The sequence below is a fragment of the Lepidothrix coronata genome, unplaced genomic scaffold (assembly GCF_001604755.1).
Source record: "Lepidothrix coronata isolate B3197 unplaced genomic scaffold, Lepidothrix_coronata-1.0 Scaffold125, whole genome shotgun sequence".
Lineage (NCBI taxonomy): Eukaryota > Metazoa > Chordata > Aves > Passeriformes > Pipridae > Lepidothrix > Lepidothrix coronata.
This window is the reverse complement of record NW_016690305.1, coordinates 1,673,242-1,696,503: the sequence shown is the minus strand read 5'-3', so window position 1 is coordinate 1,696,503 and position 23,262 is coordinate 1,673,242. Positions and strand designations below refer to the sequence as shown.

At 44.3% G+C, this 23,262-nt stretch overlaps 1 protein-coding gene and 1 long non-coding RNA gene across 5 annotated transcripts in view; both read right to left on the bottom strand.

Annotated features, from left to right (window-relative positions):
* STAG1 (stromal antigen 1) overlaps window positions 1-23,262 on the bottom strand; it is a 163,513-nt gene that overhangs the window by 72,958 nt on the left and 67,293 nt on the right. For all 4 annotated transcript variants that reach the window (XM_017826205.1, XM_017826208.1, XM_017826206.1 and 1 more), the window contains exon 5: window positions 22,405-22,501. In XM_017826205.1, coding sequence (XP_017681694.1) covers window positions 22,405-22,501 — 97 coding nt within the window. The remainder of the gene's footprint in view (window positions 1-22,404; window positions 22,502-23,262) is intronic.
* Window positions 2,079-10,434, bottom strand: LOC108502856. The gene is made up of 4 exons (XR_001876644.1): window positions 10,424-10,434; window positions 9,213-9,218; window positions 4,768-4,775; window positions 2,079-2,410 (listed from the first exon to the last, which is right to left on the bottom strand). It is a non-coding gene; the product is annotated as an uncharacterized LOC108502856 (long non-coding RNA).

Below are 23,262 nucleotides of genomic sequence, written 5' to 3'. Positions count from 1 at the left end.
GGGAGTTACAGAGGGGACCCTCTGGATGGGGGTTGTCCCACGAGCACCTTTCCTCCCCCAAACAGGAGTTCCCAACTCCCTGGCCCCAGGGAACACCCCTACACCAAATGCTGCACTCCAGTGTTCTCCTGCAGGAAAGGGAAGGTCAGATGACAGACCAGGCCACTGCACAAGTGGGACTCCAGTCCAGCAGTGCCCAGTCCTTTACACACTGCTAATGACACCCAGTGACTGGGTGGGAAACGGCCTCCTGAGACCTAAATCCCTGCTGGCACTGAGCTCTACCCTCTGCAGCACACTAACTACACCTCAGAGTCAGGTGGCATCTCTGTGCCTTTATTCATGGAAGCTACACAGCAATTCCATCCCTTCTCTTTGGGACCACCTGCCCACGCTGAGTAAGCTGCAAGAAAAGCAGTGGGAAAACTGCAGCTCAAGAGTGAAGGCAATGGATATAAAATAAGCACCCAGCCTCATGCTAAAGGAAGATTAATAGTGGGCCCTTACATTCATGTGACTGGTTAGTATCTCTCCACCACACAAATTGGAAAAGCAGCAGAAAGATTTATAAAGGCATGGAGATGAAGACACCAGAATATTTGCCCTGGAAAGGATCACATGAAAAAGGCAGTGTGCTCTTTTGCATCAGCTCCAAGTTGCTAGTGGGGATCAGAGCACTGGGAATTAATCTGGGCTGCTGGAACTGCCAAGAGAGGGCAACTTTTAATAAAAATCTTGCAAGGATGGATGGTGATTACAGAATTGCTGGATGGGCAGTATTTCTCCCGTAGTATCACTCAGTGTGCATCTCTTATGCCTTTCTCCCCACTTGGAATTTAGATCATAAGAAAGAATCCACTTCTCTAATGCCCATCAGTGCAGTTTTTCATCATCTCAGAAGTGGCAGTGACAAATCTCCACATGAAAGACAAACAAAGGCTGAAGTCAAAGCACCTGGAGCAGGTTATTTCTCAGCCTGGGCCATGGTCCTCTTCTGTAGCACTTCTGGTCCCAGAACAGAGCTGCTTGAAGCTCCCCACAAATTACTCAGGGCAGCACATAGCTTTGTTTTCTGTGCCTTGCTCATGCTCACACATGAACACTGCAGAAGCTCTTCCCTCATTGGAATCAACAGGCATTAATCATTAATCCAAATGGAAGCACTACTGGCAAAGTCAAAGCACGTCCAAGGAGATGCTGAGACTCCCAAATCCCACCAGGGCTCCCGACTTTCTATGGATTTCTGTGCTGGAAAACTGAAAGTCTTTACTGAACCCAGAAGTCAGGACTCTAGAGAGAAGCCAACCTAAGCACTTTGTTGAACTTCAGCATGCACAGGAATAGAAGAGGTTTTGTTGGTGTATTCCCCAAGTCTTCCTGCAGCAGGGACTCCACTGCTGCCAGTGAAGCAACATTCAAAAGCCAGGGAGTTCCTCAGAGACACAGACCCAACTCATCCTCAGAGCAGCTTTCAACAGTGAACTCTTACTGAACAAATCAGCAAGAACCCCAGCGGGAGAACAACTACAGTCCTGTGCAAGTACAACCTTATCAAACAAGAATCACAAATGTCAAACAGAATTCTAATGGTTCACCCAAGTCTCCTCTCCTACAACAGAACTGAAACAAGTATCTGTCAAAATATGTTTGAATGTGTTCTCTGAAATCTGTTTGCAATGTTAAGGCCTCACACACAATTCACCAGGGAAGGTGCCCTCTCCTGCTGCAGCCCAATTCTCTAACTGACCTTTTGCTTATTCATTTACCTACCAGAAGAGAATTTTGTTACCCTTAACTGTTTTGCATATTTGATGCACTGCTCTAATTTTGTCCATCGAGTTTCTGCAATTCCTGAATCTTTACCTTTGATCATTTGATTTTTCACATTCCATGATGGTTTTCAGACTGTTGCACAGCCCATGACTGAAACAAGTAGTTATCTTGCTATAATTCCCATTCCTCCTTTGCCTTAGGTTATTTTACACTTGAGTCTAGAACAGAATTTTTGGAACAGGAAACTCTTATTTTTTTCCTTGGTTGTGTTTCCCACACAGAACTTATATATATTTTTAGTACAGTCTCTTCCTCTTTTGAAGATCATTATCTTTGTTTTGCCCTTCATTTGGCTCTCACAGAACTAGGAATATTATTATTCTAAAGCCTGAGCTCATTTAAATTGCCATCCCAATGATGAGAATTACCTCTGGAGGAGAGTGTTTTCCATCTGAGTTTTTCTCCTTCTGTATCAAAACCTTGTCACCATCAGTTATAAGAATTCACTGGAAACCCTTAACTTGCTCTACTCTACTCCTTGATGACACCTTCCTGGTTTAACTCCCTTCATCTCCCAGCCCCCTGCACCTCATGCACCTCAGTACACTGAGGGAGAGCAGCAGTGCAGCCTCTGTCTCTGCCCTTCCTGCCTTGCTGGCTCACGGTCCATCATACAGACCACAGGACCTGTGCCCAGCAGGAGCTCTGCCTTCCCTCCCTGCTGGCACCACCCAGACATGTTCAAGAAGGCTATTCTGGATTTCAGAACAAAGGGAAATGTTACACAGGACAAGGATTTAGTGGCAAGCTCCTTTTCCAGAATTTTCAGATCCTGATTTTGCTAAAAATCCTTCCCAGCAATCTTCTGGAATTAAAGACTAGGAAAGTCACTCCAGAGAACTCTATTAGGGTCACCATGTTTATGGCCACATGTCATTAAAGCTGAGAAAATCTGAAAGGAAATGCTGACTCTGGAATGAGGAAACTTTGGTTGTTGGAGTCCTCCCACCATCCTGAAGGGCCCTTTGGTGCTCTGTGCTCCCACTGCCTGACTGCCACCTCCAGTCCCCACCCTGGGCTCATCCCATGGCCACAGTGACACGTTCATGCCACATACACTGTCAGTGACTGAGGCACAAACAGGCACACTCCCAGGGAACACTCCTAAAGCATTTGGAATTCTACCTCCTTCATTACACCAGGCTCAGAAATCCATTATTGCAATGGTTTACGTAACTTGTACATAAGGAAGGAAACGCTTCTTCCTTACTGTCATTCAGAAAATCAGCTGAACTGTTTCTGCTGGCCTTTCACACCAAATTCGGGCTAAAGGGAAACATCTCGCCCAGTGTGGACACCTCAATTTACAGAAAACTTTAGTTTTAGGGATGAGGCCCAGCCAGGGTTTATGAAAGGCAGGTTCTACTCTCCTCCTGTGACAGGGTGACCTGCTCAGTGGATGAGGGACAGGCTGTTGATGTGCCTACCTGGATTCCAGTGGAGCATTTCCCACAGTGTTCTCCTGGAGCCACCGGCTGCTCAGGGCTTGGCTGGGGGCACTGGTCCCTGGGTAAGCACTGGCTGCTGGCTGGGCCCAGGGCAGGGTGGGGAACGGGGCTCCAGCCAGGGAGACCCACACGTGGGTAACTGGGATTGCTGTGCTGGACACGACTGCTGGGCCTGCTCAAGGCTGATGGCATTTCTGGCAAGTCGTGCTTCACAACCCCCCTGCAGCTCCAGGAGGCATCAATAACCAGATAAAAGTCATACAGTTAGGAACACATGGACATTTTCAAAATTCTGTAATGATCTCCTTCATATTTTCTTGGAGGAGTTAATATGTAGTAAGCACAGGCAAGAAAGTTTTCATATTAAAAGACAGGAAAACAAAGATAGCAAAAATGGTCAGTTTTCAGAACAGAATGAACCTATCAATAGATCTTTCTATGTAAAAGTGCTGATAAAATAGGTTACATAGCAGATATAAATGCTTTGAAAGACAGGATAATAATGGAGCAGACAGTTTGCTGGTGACAGAATTCTTTAGAATAGCCAGAATGACAGCTGAGAGCCAACACTGCCGAAGGATTTCAGAGCCATAAAACCCATAAATTGGCAAATAAAGCTCTTCAGGAAGAAAGCATGCTGATTCCACAGACTGCTAGCAGAAAAAGAAGTAGGCTACATAATTTAGTGCATCAGAAATGGTACACTCCATGTGCTCAAGTCTTAGAAGTTTAATAAAGGAAACTTCCTTGCTCTGGGTGTAAGGCAGGTGATGCTGTTTTGCTATGGCTCTACAGCACGTGCATTTGGGAGGTGTGAACTGCTTTGCACCCCCACGTTCATGTCACCGAGTACCAAGAAGCCAAATAATTAATAATCAAAGACACTAAACTTGCAATCTAGTATTTGTACTAAATTATTTCACAAAATAGATCTTCTCAGGCTTTGCTGGCTTGAAGCAGCAACTCTCACATGGCAGCCACCCTTTTTGTCAGACCTGAACAACAGTAAATGACGTGAATATGAGTGAAAAGCTCAGGAGCCTTTGCTGCCCCAAAGGCAGCAGTTTGTTCCTGGGAATGTCTTTTGCACCTGGAAGCATCCAGAACTTCCATCATCCTGCAGGCACACCCTGCCCTGCCCTGCCTCAGTCAGTTCACTGTGCTGAATGAGAAGGCTGTGAGCAGAGGAGAGAGGCAAAGCACACACCCAAGACATGCTCCTCGGAAACTTCCCCTGTTCCCCCAGCGCTGGTGCCAAGATCCCTTTCTGGGAGCCACTGACGGCTGCAGCTTCCTGCCCATGAGCTGTCAGGGGATGTCTGGGAAGGTTCCCTGGGGATGTGATGGAACACAGGGTGACCCAGGGAGCTCTGTAGCCAGCAGTGTGCACGGGGCGTCGGGAGTGGTGCAAGTACAAAGCATCATGAGATGAGCGTGGGCTGTGGCAGCAGCTCAGGGTGTGCTGGGCTGCAGGGCCAAGCCACACTGGGACTGCTGGATTTAAAGCTGCTGGTGGATCTGTCAGCTCTTAACTCCTGTGTACCTTTGCATGTCCAACACAACCTGCAGCTTATCTGCACACCCTTCAGAAGGGACATTCTGTCCCTAAAGCTGCTGCCTGATCGTTTTACTGGATAAGCCAAGATCTTTTTTGCAACACAATTAATAACTATTCCTCTATTTGCCATTCTTTACCCCATTGCTTGGGTTTTTCTCTCTAAATTTGTATATCCTTTTGAAAGTGGGATGGTCCCAATTACATTCAGTGCTCAAGATGAGGTGCAATGCAAGTTTGAGAGAGAGATTTTTTCTTTGTTTCTAATACGTACACATATAAATGTGTCCTCTATTTCTAATTCTTACCTTGGCCTCTCAGAGCACTGCCAAGCACAGAGGTTTTATTTTCAGATTATTCTCAATGACAGTTTGCTCCAGGAGCAAACTGTGAGTAACTCCAGCTGGTCAGTGCCTGTGAGGAAGCAGCCTTTGGGTGCCTGCTCTTGGGAGTGACTCAAATCCAGCAACATAAACAGAGAGAGCTGGAGGTTGAGCTCAAAGTTAAGTGTAAGGTACAACAATGCAAATATCTGGAATAAGTCCATTTAGGTGTATCTACCCTGAGTGCTTTTATCAAAGGCTGCTTTCACCTCTGCACTCGCCCATCAGCTGCCCTGGGAACATGTCCCCACCTCAGCTGCTCTCAGAGACAAGAGGGGCTCAGGGTGGGCCTGAGCTCTGCCCCCTCTCAGGGGGATCCTGTCTGTGTGAATACCTGACCTGAGGGTGCAAAGACAGCAGAGCCAGACACTTCCCAGGGGCACCCAGTGACAGCAGAGGAGCCAGACAAGCCAAACAGGAGCACACTGATGCTGGGTAAGCAGTTCTGCAGCCAAGGGTGCAGTGACAACCCCACTGCCATGGCTGACGAGAGGCCACAGGCACCATCCCTGTGCCCAGCCCCAGGCCTGGGCTGTGGGGGAGCTCCCAACATGCCACCAGTCCCTGCTGTGGGAACTGGGGCTTGGCACTAGGTGAATCTGCTTATAACACAACTTCAGGGGTGGGATAATGTAATAACCAGGTGTCTCTGGTCATAACACAACTTCAGGGGTGGGATAATGTAGTAACAAAGGCCTTGAAAATATGCAACCTGTCAGATAAACACATTTCAGCTCAGAGCAAGTGCTTTGTACCACTACTGTACTTTCTACGATATTTCCAAGCAATTACAATAAGCCTCAAAGCAGTTTTTAAAATACTGAGTACTTCTCAAAAGAAAAGTAATGGATTTCTGTTCCTCCACACTGGAAGAGGCTCCACGTACTACAGATTCTTTATTATGCATTCTTCTGAATAGCTAAAACCCACAACCTTGGTGTCATTAGCACCAAGCTCTGACCAACTGAGCTCCTCTCAGGGGAGGGCAGGATCAGGACCAAAGGGATGTTTGCACTTGCAGCATCTCTCCAGTGCCCAACCTTATCAGCAATGGCACCACAGACTGCCCACTGAGCTCCAGGCATCCCAGAGCCAATCCTTACCTTTCAGTGTTCACCTCACCCCTCAGAGAGCCCCCAGGCCAAGTGAGACTGGAGATACAGAAACTTCTTTGAAACTTCCTATATCTAAAACATTTGATTTCCTCCATTAAATGAAAGCCACCATCTACCTGCAATGTTTCCAGGATTTTTTCTTAACCTGAAAGAAAAAAATGAGACTTGGGTGCATTTCTGTCTGTAACTATGCTGCTTAATAAAGTCTGAATTATCTGTTTAACCAAATCTGACTGATCTTGGATATAAAGTGTCCCAATAAATTTTACCAAAGCAGGTGAGTGAACAGAAGCCAAAGAGGTCACTGGGGCACAAAGTGAACCACGACCTCAATCTCTGTTAATCTCTCTCAGTCCCTGACTGAGGTGGAGACAGACAGGGACACTCACACTGTGAGTGCTGCTGCTTCAGCAAAAGCCTCAGCTGCAGCACAACCACCCCTTCCCCAGCACTGTGTCTGGGTAGCTTTTCTCGTTTCCAAAAAGTCACGAGGTTCTTCCAAATCTGTTTAAGTTACATGGCCTTCAGAACTTCATCTCTCATAAAGGTTATCTGACTCTTCACAAATATGTTCAACTGCTTTTGTGTAATTCAGTAAAACTGACCAGCACAGATCCACCAGAAACCCCTCTTCATCAGTTCTGCTTCTCATGAAATCACTTATTTAGAGTATATTAAAGACCAAGCATTTACTGCCAATGGTCTGTGAAAAGACAATGCACAAAATGAGCTGAGCTGGCTCAAAGCAATGCCTTATCGTTCCCTCTCTTCAGTTAAAAGGACATAAGATGAGAGGAGACCTCCTTTGTCACATAATTATTTTTCCTGCTTTGCTAGGGGAAAAAAAAAAAATCTATTTTCCCTCAGCTGTTATCTCATTCCAATGTCCCCTTCTACTTTTTGACTGTCTGAACACATGTATGGAGCTTTTTTTTTTTAAGGAAGTACAAAGAATTTGAGAAATCCCATGCAAAAAAAAAAAATACCCGATCTTCACGCTGAGAAATTCAAGCAGAAACTAAGAAGTGCCAAACTTCAGATGCTCTGTGCAACCTTGCTGCAGTGTCTTTGTGGACCCTGACAAGCCCCCAGGCTCCAGGCCTGGGCACTGTTCTGTGTGGGATTTGGGAGGGGTAGGGGTTGTCCTGTCTCTGCCATGTGTGCAGGTCCTGCTGCAGCCAGGGAACCAGGGAGGGCAGAGCAGGAAGGGGTGGTCTCCCAGGAGGACTGATCAGGATGCTCCCCACTGCTATTTGCTTGCACTTCTGAGCTCCTGTAAGAGAACTTGAACAATTTAACCTATCTCAAAGCTGGTCCATAACAGCACATTCTCCATTTTCCAGGCACCTTCCCTGCAGTCCCCTGGATGGATGCCCAGAAGTGCAGCACACAAAGGACTGGAAAGTCCTGGGGGGTGTAAAACCCCGGAGCTTCAGGAAGGGGACAAGGCTTCACTCAGCCCTTCCTCACTGCACAACACAAGGGACAGGGCTCAGGCCCCAGCCCTGCTCTGTCCTCACTGTAAATGTGTATCTATCACACAGACTAACAGCTTCAAGTTCCCATTCCATGAACTTTAAGAAACCCAGGTGCTCTGAGCTTAGTCATTAACCAGTCTGAGGAGAAGGAGGAGGAAATCAATAACAGCAATGGTTTAAATGTGTCACATGTTATCTGAGAAACCTCCCCACAGGGAGTGGCACAGATACTGTATCTGCTGCTTTTGATATTAATGACTGGGCCTGGATCAGCTATTCCAGAGCAAAGACAGGACCTTCACTTACAAGGGATTTATAAAGAGAAGAAACCCTACAGAAAAAAAAAGGCTGTGAGGAAAACTTTAATATTTTTTTAAATTTTTGACTGGAACTTGGCTACGAGGGAAAAGTGAGAGGAAGCATCAGATCAAAAGTGAGCTTAAAACAACACAATGAATATTTGCTCGACATGTTTTGGCACGGGTAAGAGAACAAGAGAGCACATATTAGAGTCAAAATGAGCAAAAGTCTGGATATGCTGCTAAAAATACAATGCAAGAGGGAACTGTCACCTCAGAACTGAGAGAAGATAAACTGCTGGAACACACACAGATCACAGCAAGTGCTGGCAAGACAAATAGAAGTGGAAATGTGGGAAAAGGAGCAGAAAACTGAGAAAGCTCAACATGCAACTTGTTCCTCAAGAGTGTATGTCTAAGATTCACTAAGGAGTGTTTGAGAGCAAAACATAAAACAGATACACCTGTATAAACTTAGTAATACTAAAACCTCAAAACTTCACATAAGTAATAAAGCAGCAAGTCCTGAAAAGAGTGCTGAAAGAGAAATAGTAATAAACAGCAGCTGAAATACAAGAGGGAAGGAAGAGTCTGAGCACATTAATTAACACTAAGATAGTGGGCTCAAGGGGGAAAATTAATCAAGTGCTGCTAAGGAAAAAGGAAAGAAGAAAAACACAGAGGAACATTGCAAGTAAGGCAGGCTGAATCAGGAAAATGCTTAAATCTTTATTTATAATCCTCTCAGATCATTTTAGATCCTCTACCTTAAAAATTTTACAATCAGAAACAGTTGAAATTATGTATTTTGCTCAAGTTAAAAATGGCTGTGTAAACACACCATGTATTACCATGCCACTAATACCATCTGTTGTTGATACCCAAATGCAAGGGCCAGAATAAAGCAGCCACCTTCCTCACAGGACAGTTGGGCTGGGAGGGACCTTAAAGCTCCTGTCATTGCACCCCCTGCCACAGGCAGGGACACCTTCCACGACCAGCTAAACCAGAGCCCCACAACTCCTCTGGTTAGGTCTTACAGCTTGGTGGAAAACTCTTTAAAGTGGGAAAATACAGAGCAATACTTAGAAAAGACTTTACCAGAACCTACACCCAATGTACTATTTTGTAAAAAACACTTAGTTTTCTCAATATTTTGTAAAAAACAAGAGTATTTTTCCCCCGGCTTTCAGCACTTTAGGCAAACTTTCCTTTAAGGTTTCCCAGCACTCCCTCTCCCCCACTGTCAGTTTAAGACACCTGGAAGTGCTAATATCAGGGTGTCTTTACTGTAACAGGCTCATATTTTAACCATGTTCAAGTTTAACCACAGTGCTGAATTTTCTGTACAGTCCCCATGTTTTGGGCATAACTGCCTTCTCAGCTGTAACTCCCTGTCAACACAGACTGTGTTCAGTAACCCTGCCAGAGGGCAGGGTTAGGTGGGATATTGGGAAGAAACTCTTCCCTGGGAGGGTGGGGAGGCCCTGGCACAGGTTGCCCACAGAAGCTGTGGCTGCCCCAGCCCTGGAAGTGTCCAAGGCCAGGTTGGACGGGGCTTGGAACAACCTGGGCTAGTGGAAGGTGTCCCTGCCCATGGTAGGGGGTGGCACTGGATGAGCTTTGAGGTCCCTTCCAACCCAAACCATCCTGTGGTTCCATGACATTTAGTACTTTTTTGCTGTTATTACAGGCTGACAGGAGCTAAAAGCAATGCAAGGAGGAGAGAGGGCTGCCCATTTTCACACTCCTTGCCACCTCATGTTGTTTCCAGGAGATCAAAGTCTCAGAACACCTGAGGGTTAACGCATTTTTCACCACTGTGTGATGTCTCTCCCTGTTTCCAGGCAGAAGGAACTGCCAGCTTTGCTCAGCACAGGCAGCAGAGGGGAGCAGTCGTGGGGGTGAGGAGTGCAATGCTCCCCTTTCCCAAGAGCTGCCTGGTGTCTGGTCTGCCTTCTGAGCCCCAGGAAACACGAGCCACTTCATAAGGTCAGTTCTGTGTGTATTGCCCTGAAAGCAAGCTGGGGGATAGCCATCTGTGCACCTGAAATCTAGATCTACACCTAAGCACTGCACTTCAACTTAGCTCACACCTTCACAGCTTGGTGCTAAACCTGGCCCATAGCATCCTTCTTGATTTTATAACCTACCATAACTGGAGTAAAGCCAATGCAAGTAAACTCAACTGTTAATACTGTATACTGAATAAATACAACTAACAACCAAGGTGTACTAGACTAGTATTCATTACACTAGAATGTACTCTACTAATAGTACTTGACTACACAGGCTGAGATCAATTCACTTACTCTGAACATGTCAAAATTTTTCCTTCATTCCCCAACCTCTGATTACTTTTTCTTCCTAAAACGTAATAAACTTGAATTTTATATCCCAGTCAAGGAGGAAAAAGAAATACGTATGGCATTACATACATAATATGCAGTGTAGCACAGCAGGGAAATCCCTGAGGAAAGTATCAGAGAGATAACGTGATATCCCAAGGTGACCTGACAACTTCCAGCCACAGTGTCTGGCTCAGGCCCAAGCAGTTCATACCCAGCAGTTGTGACTCTGCTCTGACAACACCCTGCAGCAGCTGAACCAGCACTGCCCAGATCAGCAAAGTGTTTACACCACACATCTCAGTGCTGGGACCTCAGAAACTTGGGGCAGAAGAGGCTTCACACCCGAGAGAGCAGGGAAGAAAGAGGGCACAAGGATCAGCTCAGAAACATATCAATGGAGCTCCACTCTCTGATCTTAACTGATGCATTTTTAATACAAAGAAATAACTGCAACAAAATGGAATGGAGGGGTGAGAAGAGGGTTATGAGAAGGCTCTACAAAATTCCATGTGGGACAGAGGAAGTGTAGATGCAACTGTTTGTTACGTCTCAAAGTCGTATTTTGTCAGCCAAGGAAGTCGCCAGTGAACTATCAGAGAGCTCAATCCAGTGATTTTTCCACACAGCTGAAGTACAACACTGCTGTTCCAGGCTGCCATGGAAACTGGGGGTAAACGGGTTGAGTCTTAGGTATCAAACAAATCTGAGAGGGAGAACATCCTTCGTTGCTGTTACACAGAATGGTTGGCAAGTGCTTGTCATGGGCCTGGGCTGGAACCTTCCCTGTTTGCCACTCTCTTGGAAGGGCTGCAAGTGGAGCAGAACAAGGACACACAAGGTGTTCCAAAATCTTTACAGCTCAAGGGGACTCTCCCTCCACAAACAGTAGAAACAGAAGTATCTGTTTGACAGAAGTATACATAACTCCAACTGTAAACATTACAAATTAAACTCTGAGCCATGAATTTAGTTATAAACTGTCAAAATGTATGATATGAGAGAGAATAAGCTGTGTTTTGCACACCACAGCAGTAAGTCACATTTCTGCATCTCTGCATCACCACAAATCTTTGCCATTCTGGGGCCAGCCCCACAAGCCTGGAGTTTACAGGGGGGAAAAAAAGAAAAAATATTACTTCATCACAAATCTTGAGAACAAAAAGCAAACTAACTCAGCCTAGTTTTCTGCATCATTATCATTAAGATTTGTAATCAAGTCTTTGTTACCTTTGTAACTCAGATGAAGAACTCATGGCACTTTGAATCTCTTTCCTTAGTTAATCAGGACTTAAAATTCCAGTCTGTTACTGAAATATCCACAAGTGATACCAGGACTGGCATGTTTTCTTCTGTACATTAATGGAAAGATTTACATCTTCTGGAAGCAAACACAGTGGTGATTGGTTGAAAAGACAGTTCAACAGCTGCTTGGAAAATTACAGATCCAAGTGCTGCCAACTCACAAACTCCATCTCCCCATCATTCAGAGCACAAGATTCTGTGTCTCTGGTCACTTCAGCAATTCACCAAATTATAAACCAAGAGATGAAATCAAATGGGTTCCTCTCCTCTGAACCCAGACAGTGTGAGGTCTGCTGAGATTCTGTCAGTGCTGCCACCCCAGGATGAATGGATGATCTCTGGACAGGCATAGCAGTTGAATTCCTTTCTCCTCTCTCTCACAGCAGCTGTGGCAGTGCATGTGATTCTCTCCCTTGAGCTGACTGTGCCCCAGCAGTGTGTGCCCAGCCCAAAGGCCCCTGTGTGCTGGGCTGCAGCCAGAGCAGGGTGGGCAGCAGGGTGAGATCCCACCTGCAGTGCTGCCTCCAGCTCTGGGCTCCAACAGAATCAGGACATGGAGCTGCTGGAGCAAGTCCAGAGGAGGCCATGGAGATGCTCCAAGGGCTGGAGCCCCTCTGCTCTGGAGCCAGGCTGGGAGAGCTGGAAGTGTTCAGCCTGGAGGAGAGAAGGCTCCAGGGAGACCTGAGAGCTCCTTCCAGGGCCTAAAGGGGCTCCAGGAGAGCTGGAGAGGGACTTGGGACAAGGGATGGAGGGACAGGACACAGGGAATGGCTTCCCACTGCCAGAGGGCAGGGTTAGGTGGGATATTGGGAAGAAACTCTTCCCTGGGAAGGTGGGGAGGCCCCGGCACAGGTTGCCCAGAGAAGCTGTGGCTGCCCCACCCCTGGAAGTGTCCAAGGCCATGTTGGACAGGGCTTGGAGCAACCTGGGCTAATGGAAGGTGTCCCTGCCCATGGCAGGGGGTGGGACTGGATGGGCTTTAAGATCCCTTCCAACCCAAACCATCCTGTGATTCTATGAACTGCAAAAATCAGTTTTGTTAAACCACAGTTTTAGAAAAAGCTCCTCTCTGCAGATCAGAAGTAACTTGTCTTCAAGGGCTCTAGAGAAAGAATTTCAGTGATTTCCACCACGTTCCCAGTGGGGAACAAGAAGTGAGAATCTACAGCTGGCTGTCTACTAAAAGCAAAACCTTAAGACACAGAAGACACAAAATTCTTGTTACAAGACCCAGAGTTAAGACTACAAAGGTCACTTGGCACCTTGACTGGCCCAGCAACTGTTGTCATTTCCATTCAGCAGCAGGTTCAGACTCCAGAAGTGACACAGGTGCCAAGGTCAGAGAGGCCAAGTTACAGCTGCAGAGGCTGTCAGGGGAGTCCAGGCCTTCCCTGGGTGTCAAAAGAGTCTGAAGGGAGGAAGTACTTTGAGAACTCTGGTTGAGCTCCCTTCAAACAAGAGTCATGTGAGCAATATCCTTGGAATCAAAGGGGTTCCCCACAAACACACTGTCACACACAGCCACTTCCTACAGGAGGAATTCCATGGGAAACATAGAAGCTCTAGTTCAAGATTCTCTACTTCTTTTGGTTCAAAGCTTTGGAAAGAAAAAAAAAGGGGACTCTTCCTAAATCCAGCTCTAATTGCAAGAAATTACTTCTGTTTTCATGGAGATCTGTGCAAATAGACTGGTCTCACTTGGCGTGTTACATTTTCTGTTTTCCATAAAGAAAAAACTAGCAGCTTAAAAGGCAGGCTGTGAGAACACAGGAATAACAGCAATCCTTTGTTCACCTCAAAAGATGCTCTTTTGTTGAAATGCATCTGTCTCTTCTTCATCAGTGAAAAAAAAAGGCATTTTGGTTAAATAAAGTGACTTCAAGAATATAAGATGAAAATCAAAATGGGGGCAAAAATGCTTTGAACCAACAGAGCAGAAAATCGCCACTATTTATGTCACCACAAACTGAAATTCCACTACCTCTATATCTATGTAGGTAAATATTTCTAGAGTAAGTTTTCACTCTAATGAGTTGATAGAAGTATTTCTAGGCCCTTTTTCCTAAGTCACAAGAACTTCTAAGTTATCCAGAACACTTATTTCAACAATGATGAAATGACCCAAACAAGCAGCAGAGACTGTGGTAGATCTGACAAACTGCATTCAAGGGATTTCCAAAGATGATGTTATGACTTTGTAGAAGCTAATTCCCACCACAGATGGTGCCTATTAAAGCCCCCAGACCATTCCTGAGTGAACAGGCTCCAATAAGGGAGAGCTGTGTTACCCTCCTAGCTGCTCCTGCCATCCCGTCCCATCCCGTCCCATCCCACCCAGGCCCTGGTGCCGTGGGTGGAGAGAGGCACTGCCAGTTGTTCCCAGCTGGAATGGAACGAGTTAACAGGCAGAAATGCTGAACTCCACACCTGAGACACAACTCCTGAGCTGGGGAGTCACCCCAGACCTGGGCTCAGCTTTGCTGGGGGCTCTCAGAGCCGGGGTTAACCAGGGTACAGACACTGCTGGTGGGGGAGCTCCTCGCTGCTCCTGCAGGATCTGAGAGCACTCCTGTACAACACCCTTTTCTCCCCCCCCCAGGTACCCAAAAACATTCCACCACACCTCCTGCTCCATGCCAATAAGGGAAACTTCCATGAAAAGGATGTGAACAGTTGCAGGGCTCAGCTGGTCATGGTTCAGGTTAAAGACAACTGAGGCAGTGTGAGGAGACCCACATGAACAAGGAGGGAAGGAGGCAGTGCTGGAATGGGAGCAGCACATGACTGAGAGTCCACTTTTTCCAAATTCAGATGTATCGTCTTTGAAACTCAAGCTTGTCTTAGTTTCCTAAATCCAGCTACTGTTGAATGCTTGCAGATTAAGAGAATACTGGATTTGGTTTAATAACTTTCTTTGTGCCAGGGAATATGGCTTTTTCAATAGGATACAGACTTTTTTAATCATCCCCACATCTTTCTCTCTAGAAGTAATTACCAGCACTGCACTTCATCAAATAAGTTTGGGGCTTCCTTAATGCAAAAGAGAGAGAATTGCAAATACAGTGTTTGCTGAGAGAAATGTCATTTTTGCAATTTAATTCCCACCCTTGGTCTGCAAAAAGTCTGACAATCTCCAGCAGAATTTGCACCTCTGGAAAGATCAGAGCCATGGGGACTCTTCCCTTTTGTAATGCAGTCAGGAAGGGCTAAGATCTGGTGGTATTTGATTGCTTTTGGTAATTAGTTCCTCTCTTCACAGAGAGCACCATCACTGTCATCTAAAATAAACCCAGCAATGCATCTGACACACAGGGAGCAAACTCATGTGCTGGCAGCACTTCCCCACAACTCCTAGAACAATACTGTCAAAAGGAATCCAAGCAAGGTTTTTCTCATCTGCTCAGTGCAGAGGGTGTCCCTCCTGTAACAGATCTGTATAACAGAAAGCAAACCCGAGTGAAGAGGAAATGGCACAGATCTGGCTGGTACAACGTGACCATTCTGAACCATAAACATCAAGAGGTGTTTATTCCTCTTCTCTCAGAAAGTTGTAGCATTAAAGCATGGTCAAACAGAGACTCCCCAGCTGAACCCCTGCAGTCACAGGAGCAGCTCTATTTCCCAGATCGATCTGCCTGTAATTAAATTAATATAGTGGAAAATAAGCAGTGGTATTTGAAAGCCTTACACAATTTATCTCCAACATGCAGTGCCAAAAATAATTTTCCAAGCTCTGAGTTTACTTAGCAGTACACAGGAGCAGAACACAGACTTTGTTCCAGGCTTACAAGGAGCGCTTTCATTTCCAGCAGAGATTTGAACTTATTATACAGAACTGGCAGCGCAGAATTCATTTCAGAGGTAATTTGTCTTTCCTTACATTATACATTTGCTCTAAAGTATTTTAGTGCCACAAGTTCTGTCAATTAATTCAATACACTTAAGTTATTTGAAAGTTGATATTAATTCATACTCATAAAGTAGTTAATAGCTGATTTTAAGCCAGCTTATTTTTGGTCTGCTGTCATGTGAAACATGACTAGTTCAATATATTCAGGTAGCAAGTCATAAAGAAAACTCCATGTGGTTTAAATTACTGTTGCTCCCGTTAGCAGTTCCCAGAGTGAACTCCTGCACTGAGGCAGAGTCAGCACAGCAGGTATTTCATTCAGGTTTTCAATCCAAGCCCAGAGTGCCCTTCATTCACACCTCCTGCACCGAAAGCAAATTCCTGGGGTCTTTTCCCACTCGCTTCTGAGAGTAGCAGGACACATCTTTGGGAAGGAGATGCCATCACCCACAAGTGGCTATTAAATGTTTTGCACTCCTTCAACACTTCTTTGCGCTTCCAGATCTGAACAATCTTTTCTTTTAATTTTTTCAAGGCTTCCCATCACCTGAAGAGTTAGGAACATGCAAAGTTTAAAGGAATCAAAAAAGTAATTTTGTGGCTACTTTTCCCATAGTCAAAGAATCTCTGAAAAGCTAGAGAACAGGAAAAAGAAACAGTGAGGAAGAAAGAGTCCAGGAGATGTCAAAAACCAAATACAAATGCCATCCAGCAGCAAACAGGAGGAAACAGTGAAAACCCTTTTGATTTGAAACAATACACACAATGAAACCAAAGCTTTAGTTTCAAGAATGTCACAAACATTAATCATTTGTATTTCTTCACAAAAACCTGATTTTGATGAAACCACATTAATTGTGTGTGATATGAATTTACTTAACCTTACCTACCTTCCTTTAGAGAGTTGATGAAACATTTAATGCATGCCTGGCAACCCAAGTTACCTTCCACCCAAGCCAGTTCAGAATTTGCATCTTATTTTCAGTTTGAATTTTATAAGCTTTCATTGCAAGACAAACACATTGTAAAAATGACCTCGAGGCTCAGAAACAAGAAGCACAAAGTTCAGATCTCGTTTATCTATACCACACATTAAAATTAAAATGAAGTAATTTCCATCTTTCAGACTTACCTCTCCTTTTTGAATGTGGTTAAAGGCATGTTTTTAACTGCTTTGTAGAGTTCTGGGGGTGTTTTTATTTCTGTATACCACACACACAGAATGTTTTATAAATCCTTGACATCGCTATGACAAATCTTCCATGAGTAAATAATAATTTTTCAAAATATATATTAGTCCTTTACTTTGCAACTTCTTCCCTATACTCATACACTAAAAAAAGGATTTTGTTGAAGAAGCTGTGAGAAAGCAGACATTATACCCTCAATAACAATATTGCCTCCAAGGAATGAATCACATCATTTTCTAATTTGTTCACAATGCGAAATATTTATGATACCAACTTCTTAATAATAAATAAATGACTGAAGAGATAAAGCCTTTTAACACATGTCAAAGTCAGCAACATTTCCCACTATTTGCAGTTCCTTGCAAAAGGCCCATATGCAGGAAATTATATTTATCACTCTTCATTCCATGCTCAATAACATCCATCTGTCCAGAACAATTGTTCCATCAATCACAAAGCCCTGCACAAATAATTTTTTTAAACCATTACTCTATTTACAATGTTATGCCCCCTATAAAAACATTATTAATCAGAGTAAATAAGACTATTTCCCGGTTAATTTGCTTTCTGGAATCCTGTCCAACAGCAAAGCAAGCAGTTGTTTGATCATTGCTTTTCCAGACCGTACAATGGCCACTTTATGGTGTTTTTTCCTGGTTTTAGACTTCAATATCCTCTGGCAGAGCAGAAATCTTTTAGCTTGCCCTTAATTAAGCACATAGAGCACTAATAAAAATCAAAATGAGCATGCATCCTGTATGCAAGCAAGCCAAGCCAGAATTCCTGCACTTACTGACTCAGCTTGCACCATTCCATCAGGATTTTTCAGAGGACCTTCCTAGAACAGGTGAGGAACAACACAGCATTCCAGGCTGGAGCAGGAGAGTGTGAGGAAGCCCAAGGGCTGACAGCAAACACTCCCTAGAGGTGCTTTGAGCAGGGCAGAGCTCATGCACAGATCCACCCAGCCCTAAGCAAGCCCAGCAACCAGTGCTGCCAGGGGGCAGTTTGGCTGCTCAGCAGTGACTGATTCCACACACCAACCTACAGAGAAGACTCTGAGGGGGAAAATGCACCACGAGAAACATGGTCTAAAGGAACTCCACCTGCTTCCTGCACCAACTGCTCCTAAGGACAACTTCAGTGTGCCAAATGGAAGAACCCCTTTCAGCAGTAGAGAGCCCTCACACCCAGGAAAGCCACAGCACTCCTGGAACTGAACAGTGAGGGAGTTCCCCAGTTCTGTTCCATCAGCAAACGCTGTCAGAGCTGTGTGACAGAGGCGAGGCAGGCAGTGGCAGCACTGCTCAAACCACTTCTGAAAAATCTCCTCAAGAACTCACAGCCTTCTGGCTTACCTGGTAGAAAATAAATGAGGGGAGGAGATGGATATGGGAGAGAAAGAATGGGAATAATGAAAGTACTTGAAACTAGTCAAGTAGTTTCCTCTTCAACCACGAGAGAGACAGTTTTTCCTTACAAAAAAAAGCTTCTTTTCTGCCACAGACTTGATGGCTGGTTTTCCTTCACAGCTCAAGAGACTGTTCCAACCACTAATTGCTTCTGGTGAGGAAAAAGAAATATTTATTCCACAAGTATGGCTCTCTGCCTTTAAAATGTGGGGAGGTCAGAGTGCTGTGGAGCTTTCAGATTGTTTACTATCAATAACAGAAGGTAGAAGCAGACAGCCACGCACATACCCAAAGCAGCTCGGAACAGGAGCTCCAGAAATGGAAACAGCCTGGTTGTCATGGCAGCAGAGCATGATACCTGAGCTAATTACTCAGGCTGAGAGGCAGAGCTAATTAGCCCAGATGCAGCATCACCCTGACACAGTTATGATCCTTCTGGGACCTGCACATGTGTATTGCTGATCAGACATTTCTGTTTGCTCACAGACCTCGGCGTTCCACTCTCTGCTTTACACAAGGGTTCACAAAAAGAAAGAAAAAAAATATGTTCCTACAAAGAAGAAAGTAATGGAAGAGAGTTCACAAAAAAACCCCAGAAAACTCTGAACACTGACCTGCAACTCTTGTGCAAGGGAGGAGGATGCCTGTGTCCACAGTGCTGCACCACACCACAACACTCAGGACAGCAAGCTCTGGAGTATGGACACACCTCCACCCCCAGCCCAGGGGCAGGTCCTTGAAAAACCCCTTTCTCATTATGACAAGCTTAAATCAAAAAGTTCCCTCTTATCTAATAATGCAAACACCCAAAATAAGCTCCTGACTTAGAAATAAGAAGCTAAATACAACACCATCTGCTTTAGATTGTGAATCCTGTGGAAAATAAATACCTACTACCAACAGACAAACCTGGGGTTTTTCAAGGACTGGAAACAGCATTTACTTGCTGTTTTTACAGGAAAAAAATGTATTTTAAAACTAACTTTGTCATCTTTCTGCAGTACTATCTGATACAAGATCCTCCTAGAAGCAGCAGCACATTTCAAAAGGCTTGGAAACAAAAACTAAACAGGTGAGTGTGTCAGTCCTTCTTAACCATTCTTCTGCCACAGAAATCCAACGTAACCTGATGCAGAAGACTACACAGACGAGCTGGGAAAGTCAGAGATTTTTGTTTGTATTCTTGGAGGAAAAAAAACCAGCAAGATACAGAAAAATCCCGTAAGAAACTATTTCCCCTCTTCATAATCAAAATCAGCAACAAACAGACTGAGCGGGCAAACCAGAGGAAGGATGGCCTGGACAGGGACTCCCACGCAGAGCTGGTTATGGAACTGAGATGCTTTGGCAGTTCAATAAAGGACACCTCTCATTTATACCAAGTGACTCCCTGCAAACCCAGGAAGAGCACTGGAGTCACTGAAATGTTTTAATGGACATCATTGTATGGCCCAGCACACGTTACACAGGACGGAACCGAGGGAACAGATACTCCGAAGAGCTGACAAAGGACAGACATGCTCGAACACTTGGTGTACATTTATTCAATTTTAAGTTGCACAGATCTTTTAAGTTCACCTGCAGAAGTCATTTATTTAATAGTTTTTTTTGTGTTAACAATTTACACAACGTGCCTGCTCACTCACATTTACAAGAGATCACTTCTCACTTCAGGAACATCTCTAAGCAGAGCTGGAGGATGCCAAGAGGTTCATTCAAGCATCTGTGCTGCCCAAGAGAATGGGATAAATACACAGAAATCAATGTTTCTCTGAGCAGAAAGGTATTTTTGTCAGGGTCAATACTGTTGCTAAATAAAACAGTTTGGTGCCTCAACGATTTCTAATCTAAGGCAGAAAATAGGCACACGCTCTTCACCTGCTTAAAACTTCTGAAAGACACGTCCAGCTAAGTGAACTTTATATTCATTTAGATACCCAATAATTCTAAGCACTGTTCAAATGCTAGATTTATAAACCTAGCATCACCTTCCTAGTTTCCTGAGGCAGCTCCTCCCAAGCTAGTTGTGCTCCTCCTTTCAATTAACAAGCACAAAGTTAGGTATATTATCAGCTAGCAGGGGAAAGAAGGCTGGAGAATGAGACAGTGTTAGTGAGCCAAACTGAAAAGAAGAAAATGAAGGAATATCATGAAGATAAAGCAGCTGTTTTGATTCACAAGGGCCTGTTATTTATCAGAAATAGAAACAAGCCAGGATGTCAACAAAGTCTTTTAAGGGAAATAAAAATGTCATAATAGAGCATATAATCTTCCCATGACAAAGGACCTTGGTCTTTCTCCCAAAATACAGAACATCTGTGTGTTTCTGTACCTCATTTCCATTAAGGAAAGCTTCACATGCACTTTCCCCTAAGTGGACTATCAATAAAAGCCACTCTCTTCTGATAAGCTTTTATTTATTCTAGAAAACAGGCATGTTACTGGAAACTGGAAAGAACTGCATTGTTTGCCAGGAGTTTAGCCCTGTCCTACAGCTGTTACTGTAGCCACTGCAAAAATTCCAACACATGACTAAATCTCCCAAACACACTCTAAGTTCAGGGGATAAGTCATTTTTCTTCCTTTCTCCAGCTCCTGCTCTTTGGGACCAGAAGGCCACTGGTGGAAGCTCAGCAGAGATATCCCTGAGGGGACAAAGCAGAGGACTGAAAACACACAGAAAGTCACCATTAAAATAAAAAAAGCCAAGAAAGTCAATGCCATCAGCCACTCTGCTGCTGCCTCAGCCAGTAACAGAAAGCTTTTCTGGGAAGCACAGGGCTCACAGTGGGCATTCAGCCTGCACCAGGCACCAACAAGAGCTTTAAAACACAGGAATCTTAGCAGAGTGCTGCCTTCTCTAACAAGGAGAAAGAAGGGAAGTATAAATTAGAGAGCAGCAGGGGAATGGAGATATTTATGACATGCCTTCACCAAAAGCTTGCATCAACAAGAATAAAAACATATGGCCAAGGATGCCTTTGGATTAATGCTGCCCAAATTCTTACAAAGAAGCTTCTGGTTTGGTTTTTTTCATATACACCTCTAGGAGAGAGCTAAAAAAAGCAAACAGAACACAACTACTTTCACATGAGCTGCCAAACAGGGCTGACAAATGTTTCAGGGATTGGGTGTGAACAGCACAGACACTGACACAGGCTGGGAACTGAAATTCCAACCTTCAGCCCTTCCACAGAATGCTTCCAGAGGCTTTCCTACCATCCACAGAATAAGTTTATTGCCTTCAGCTAGGAAAAAGGGCTGCTGATCCTCCTGATTGTTCCTATTTCTTTTCTCTGATGCTTTTAACTGTACTTGGGACTTCACCTTACACTTAAGAAGGAAGAAAAGGGATTTCTACCCAGATCATTTGGTGCCTACAGGTATATTCCCATACCAGTTACAAAATGAAGAAAAGAAGTTCTGAATTGTGGTTATTTTCAACTCTACTCAGAGCACATTCCAGAAAGCATCAGGAAACAGTAAATAGTTTGGGTGCTACAGAGAGAGAAGAGCTCTGTCTTTGTCTCTTTTCAAGGCTGAGTTAACTGAAAAAAGACAACACATGAAAAATTCATTAGAAGGCAGTGTGGCAACAGAACACAGAGAGGCCAAGTGCTGCAGCCTGGCAATGGAGCTGCTTAAAGAGGGACAAAAGGCAGGGCACTCGCTGCTGACTTGAGAAAGTATCACAGGGGAAGAAATAAGACTGGTGCTTCATCCACAGGAAATCTTTCTTGTTAATCCAAGGCAACTGAAGCTTGACTCCTTCCTCTTCAGATTAAAGAAAATATCATTTTCCTAGAACAGAAGAAAAAAATAACAAAGTTAAGGTATAGCTACACCTACTGACTTCTGTAATTTAACAAATAGGGCAGAAAGAGGAAGGGGAAGCAAAGCTACGCCTACCTGGAGCACCAGAGCTTCTGCCTCCTGTTGCTGACGAGCAGAGTAGAGTGTCTGTGTGGGGACTTTACACTTTGGGATGATGACAGCAAAGTGAGAAAGAGTAGCCCCTGACAAACAAGCTTTAAACACAGTCATTGTGGAATGCAGACAGTATTTCATATCACCCATGCACAGAGTACCACCAATGTGAGTGTCTCCCACACCTCTCCCACACTGCACTAACACACGTTTGTACAAAGGCAGGTTTATTCCACACAACTTGTTTCCCACGTTCTGTACCTCGACATCCTGAACACTGGATAAAGAAGTTGATTAAATCCAGAAGTGCTATGTCCCTGTCTTGTTTATATGATTCAATCCAGTCGTCCACCACAGACTGTCAAGAAAAAAAGAACACTTATCAGAGACTCTTACAAAGTGCTTTATTAAAGGCAAATGACTTATGGTTTTCAGAATATCATTTTATAGCTGACCATTTATCGTGCATAATTATACATGAATACAAATTCAGAAATCTATGCACCTTCTCTCAGGGTGGAGACAGAACAAATATTGTCAGAGAGCATCATTTTCTGGTATTGTAATTGTATAAGCACAAGTTCAAATTGAAATTTCTGTAATTCCTCAGAATTCTACTTAAGAGTACTTTTTCAGTTTCAAAATTGTGTTGAAAAAGACCCAAACACTGTTACTCCATTCAAAATGGCCAACACACATTCCCAGAAAACCGGTGAGTAGAAACCTTTGGGATAATTACTGATTTTACATTGCACAGTGAACAACCCAGTATTCCTAAAGGCCAAGGCAGTGCATCAGAAACACTGTACATGGGTCAGGAAGACAAAATGCAATGAGGAATACTGGGTAAATAACATAATACACACAAGTTGGAGGTGGACTGTCTGGGAATCAGCAAGTCAGCTGGATCACAGTTAATGAAGCTGAGCCCCTGTTTCAAAGTGCCCTCAGAACTACAGGTGATATTTTTATAATCCCTGATATTCCAAGCTCCTCAGCTACAAAAACATTGTAGGTAAGAAATTAATTTTTTTAAAAAAAATCACACACATCACTACCCCCATGCCCACAAAACCAGCTCCCACCGAGAATGAACAGCAAAGATAAAATCCAAACAAT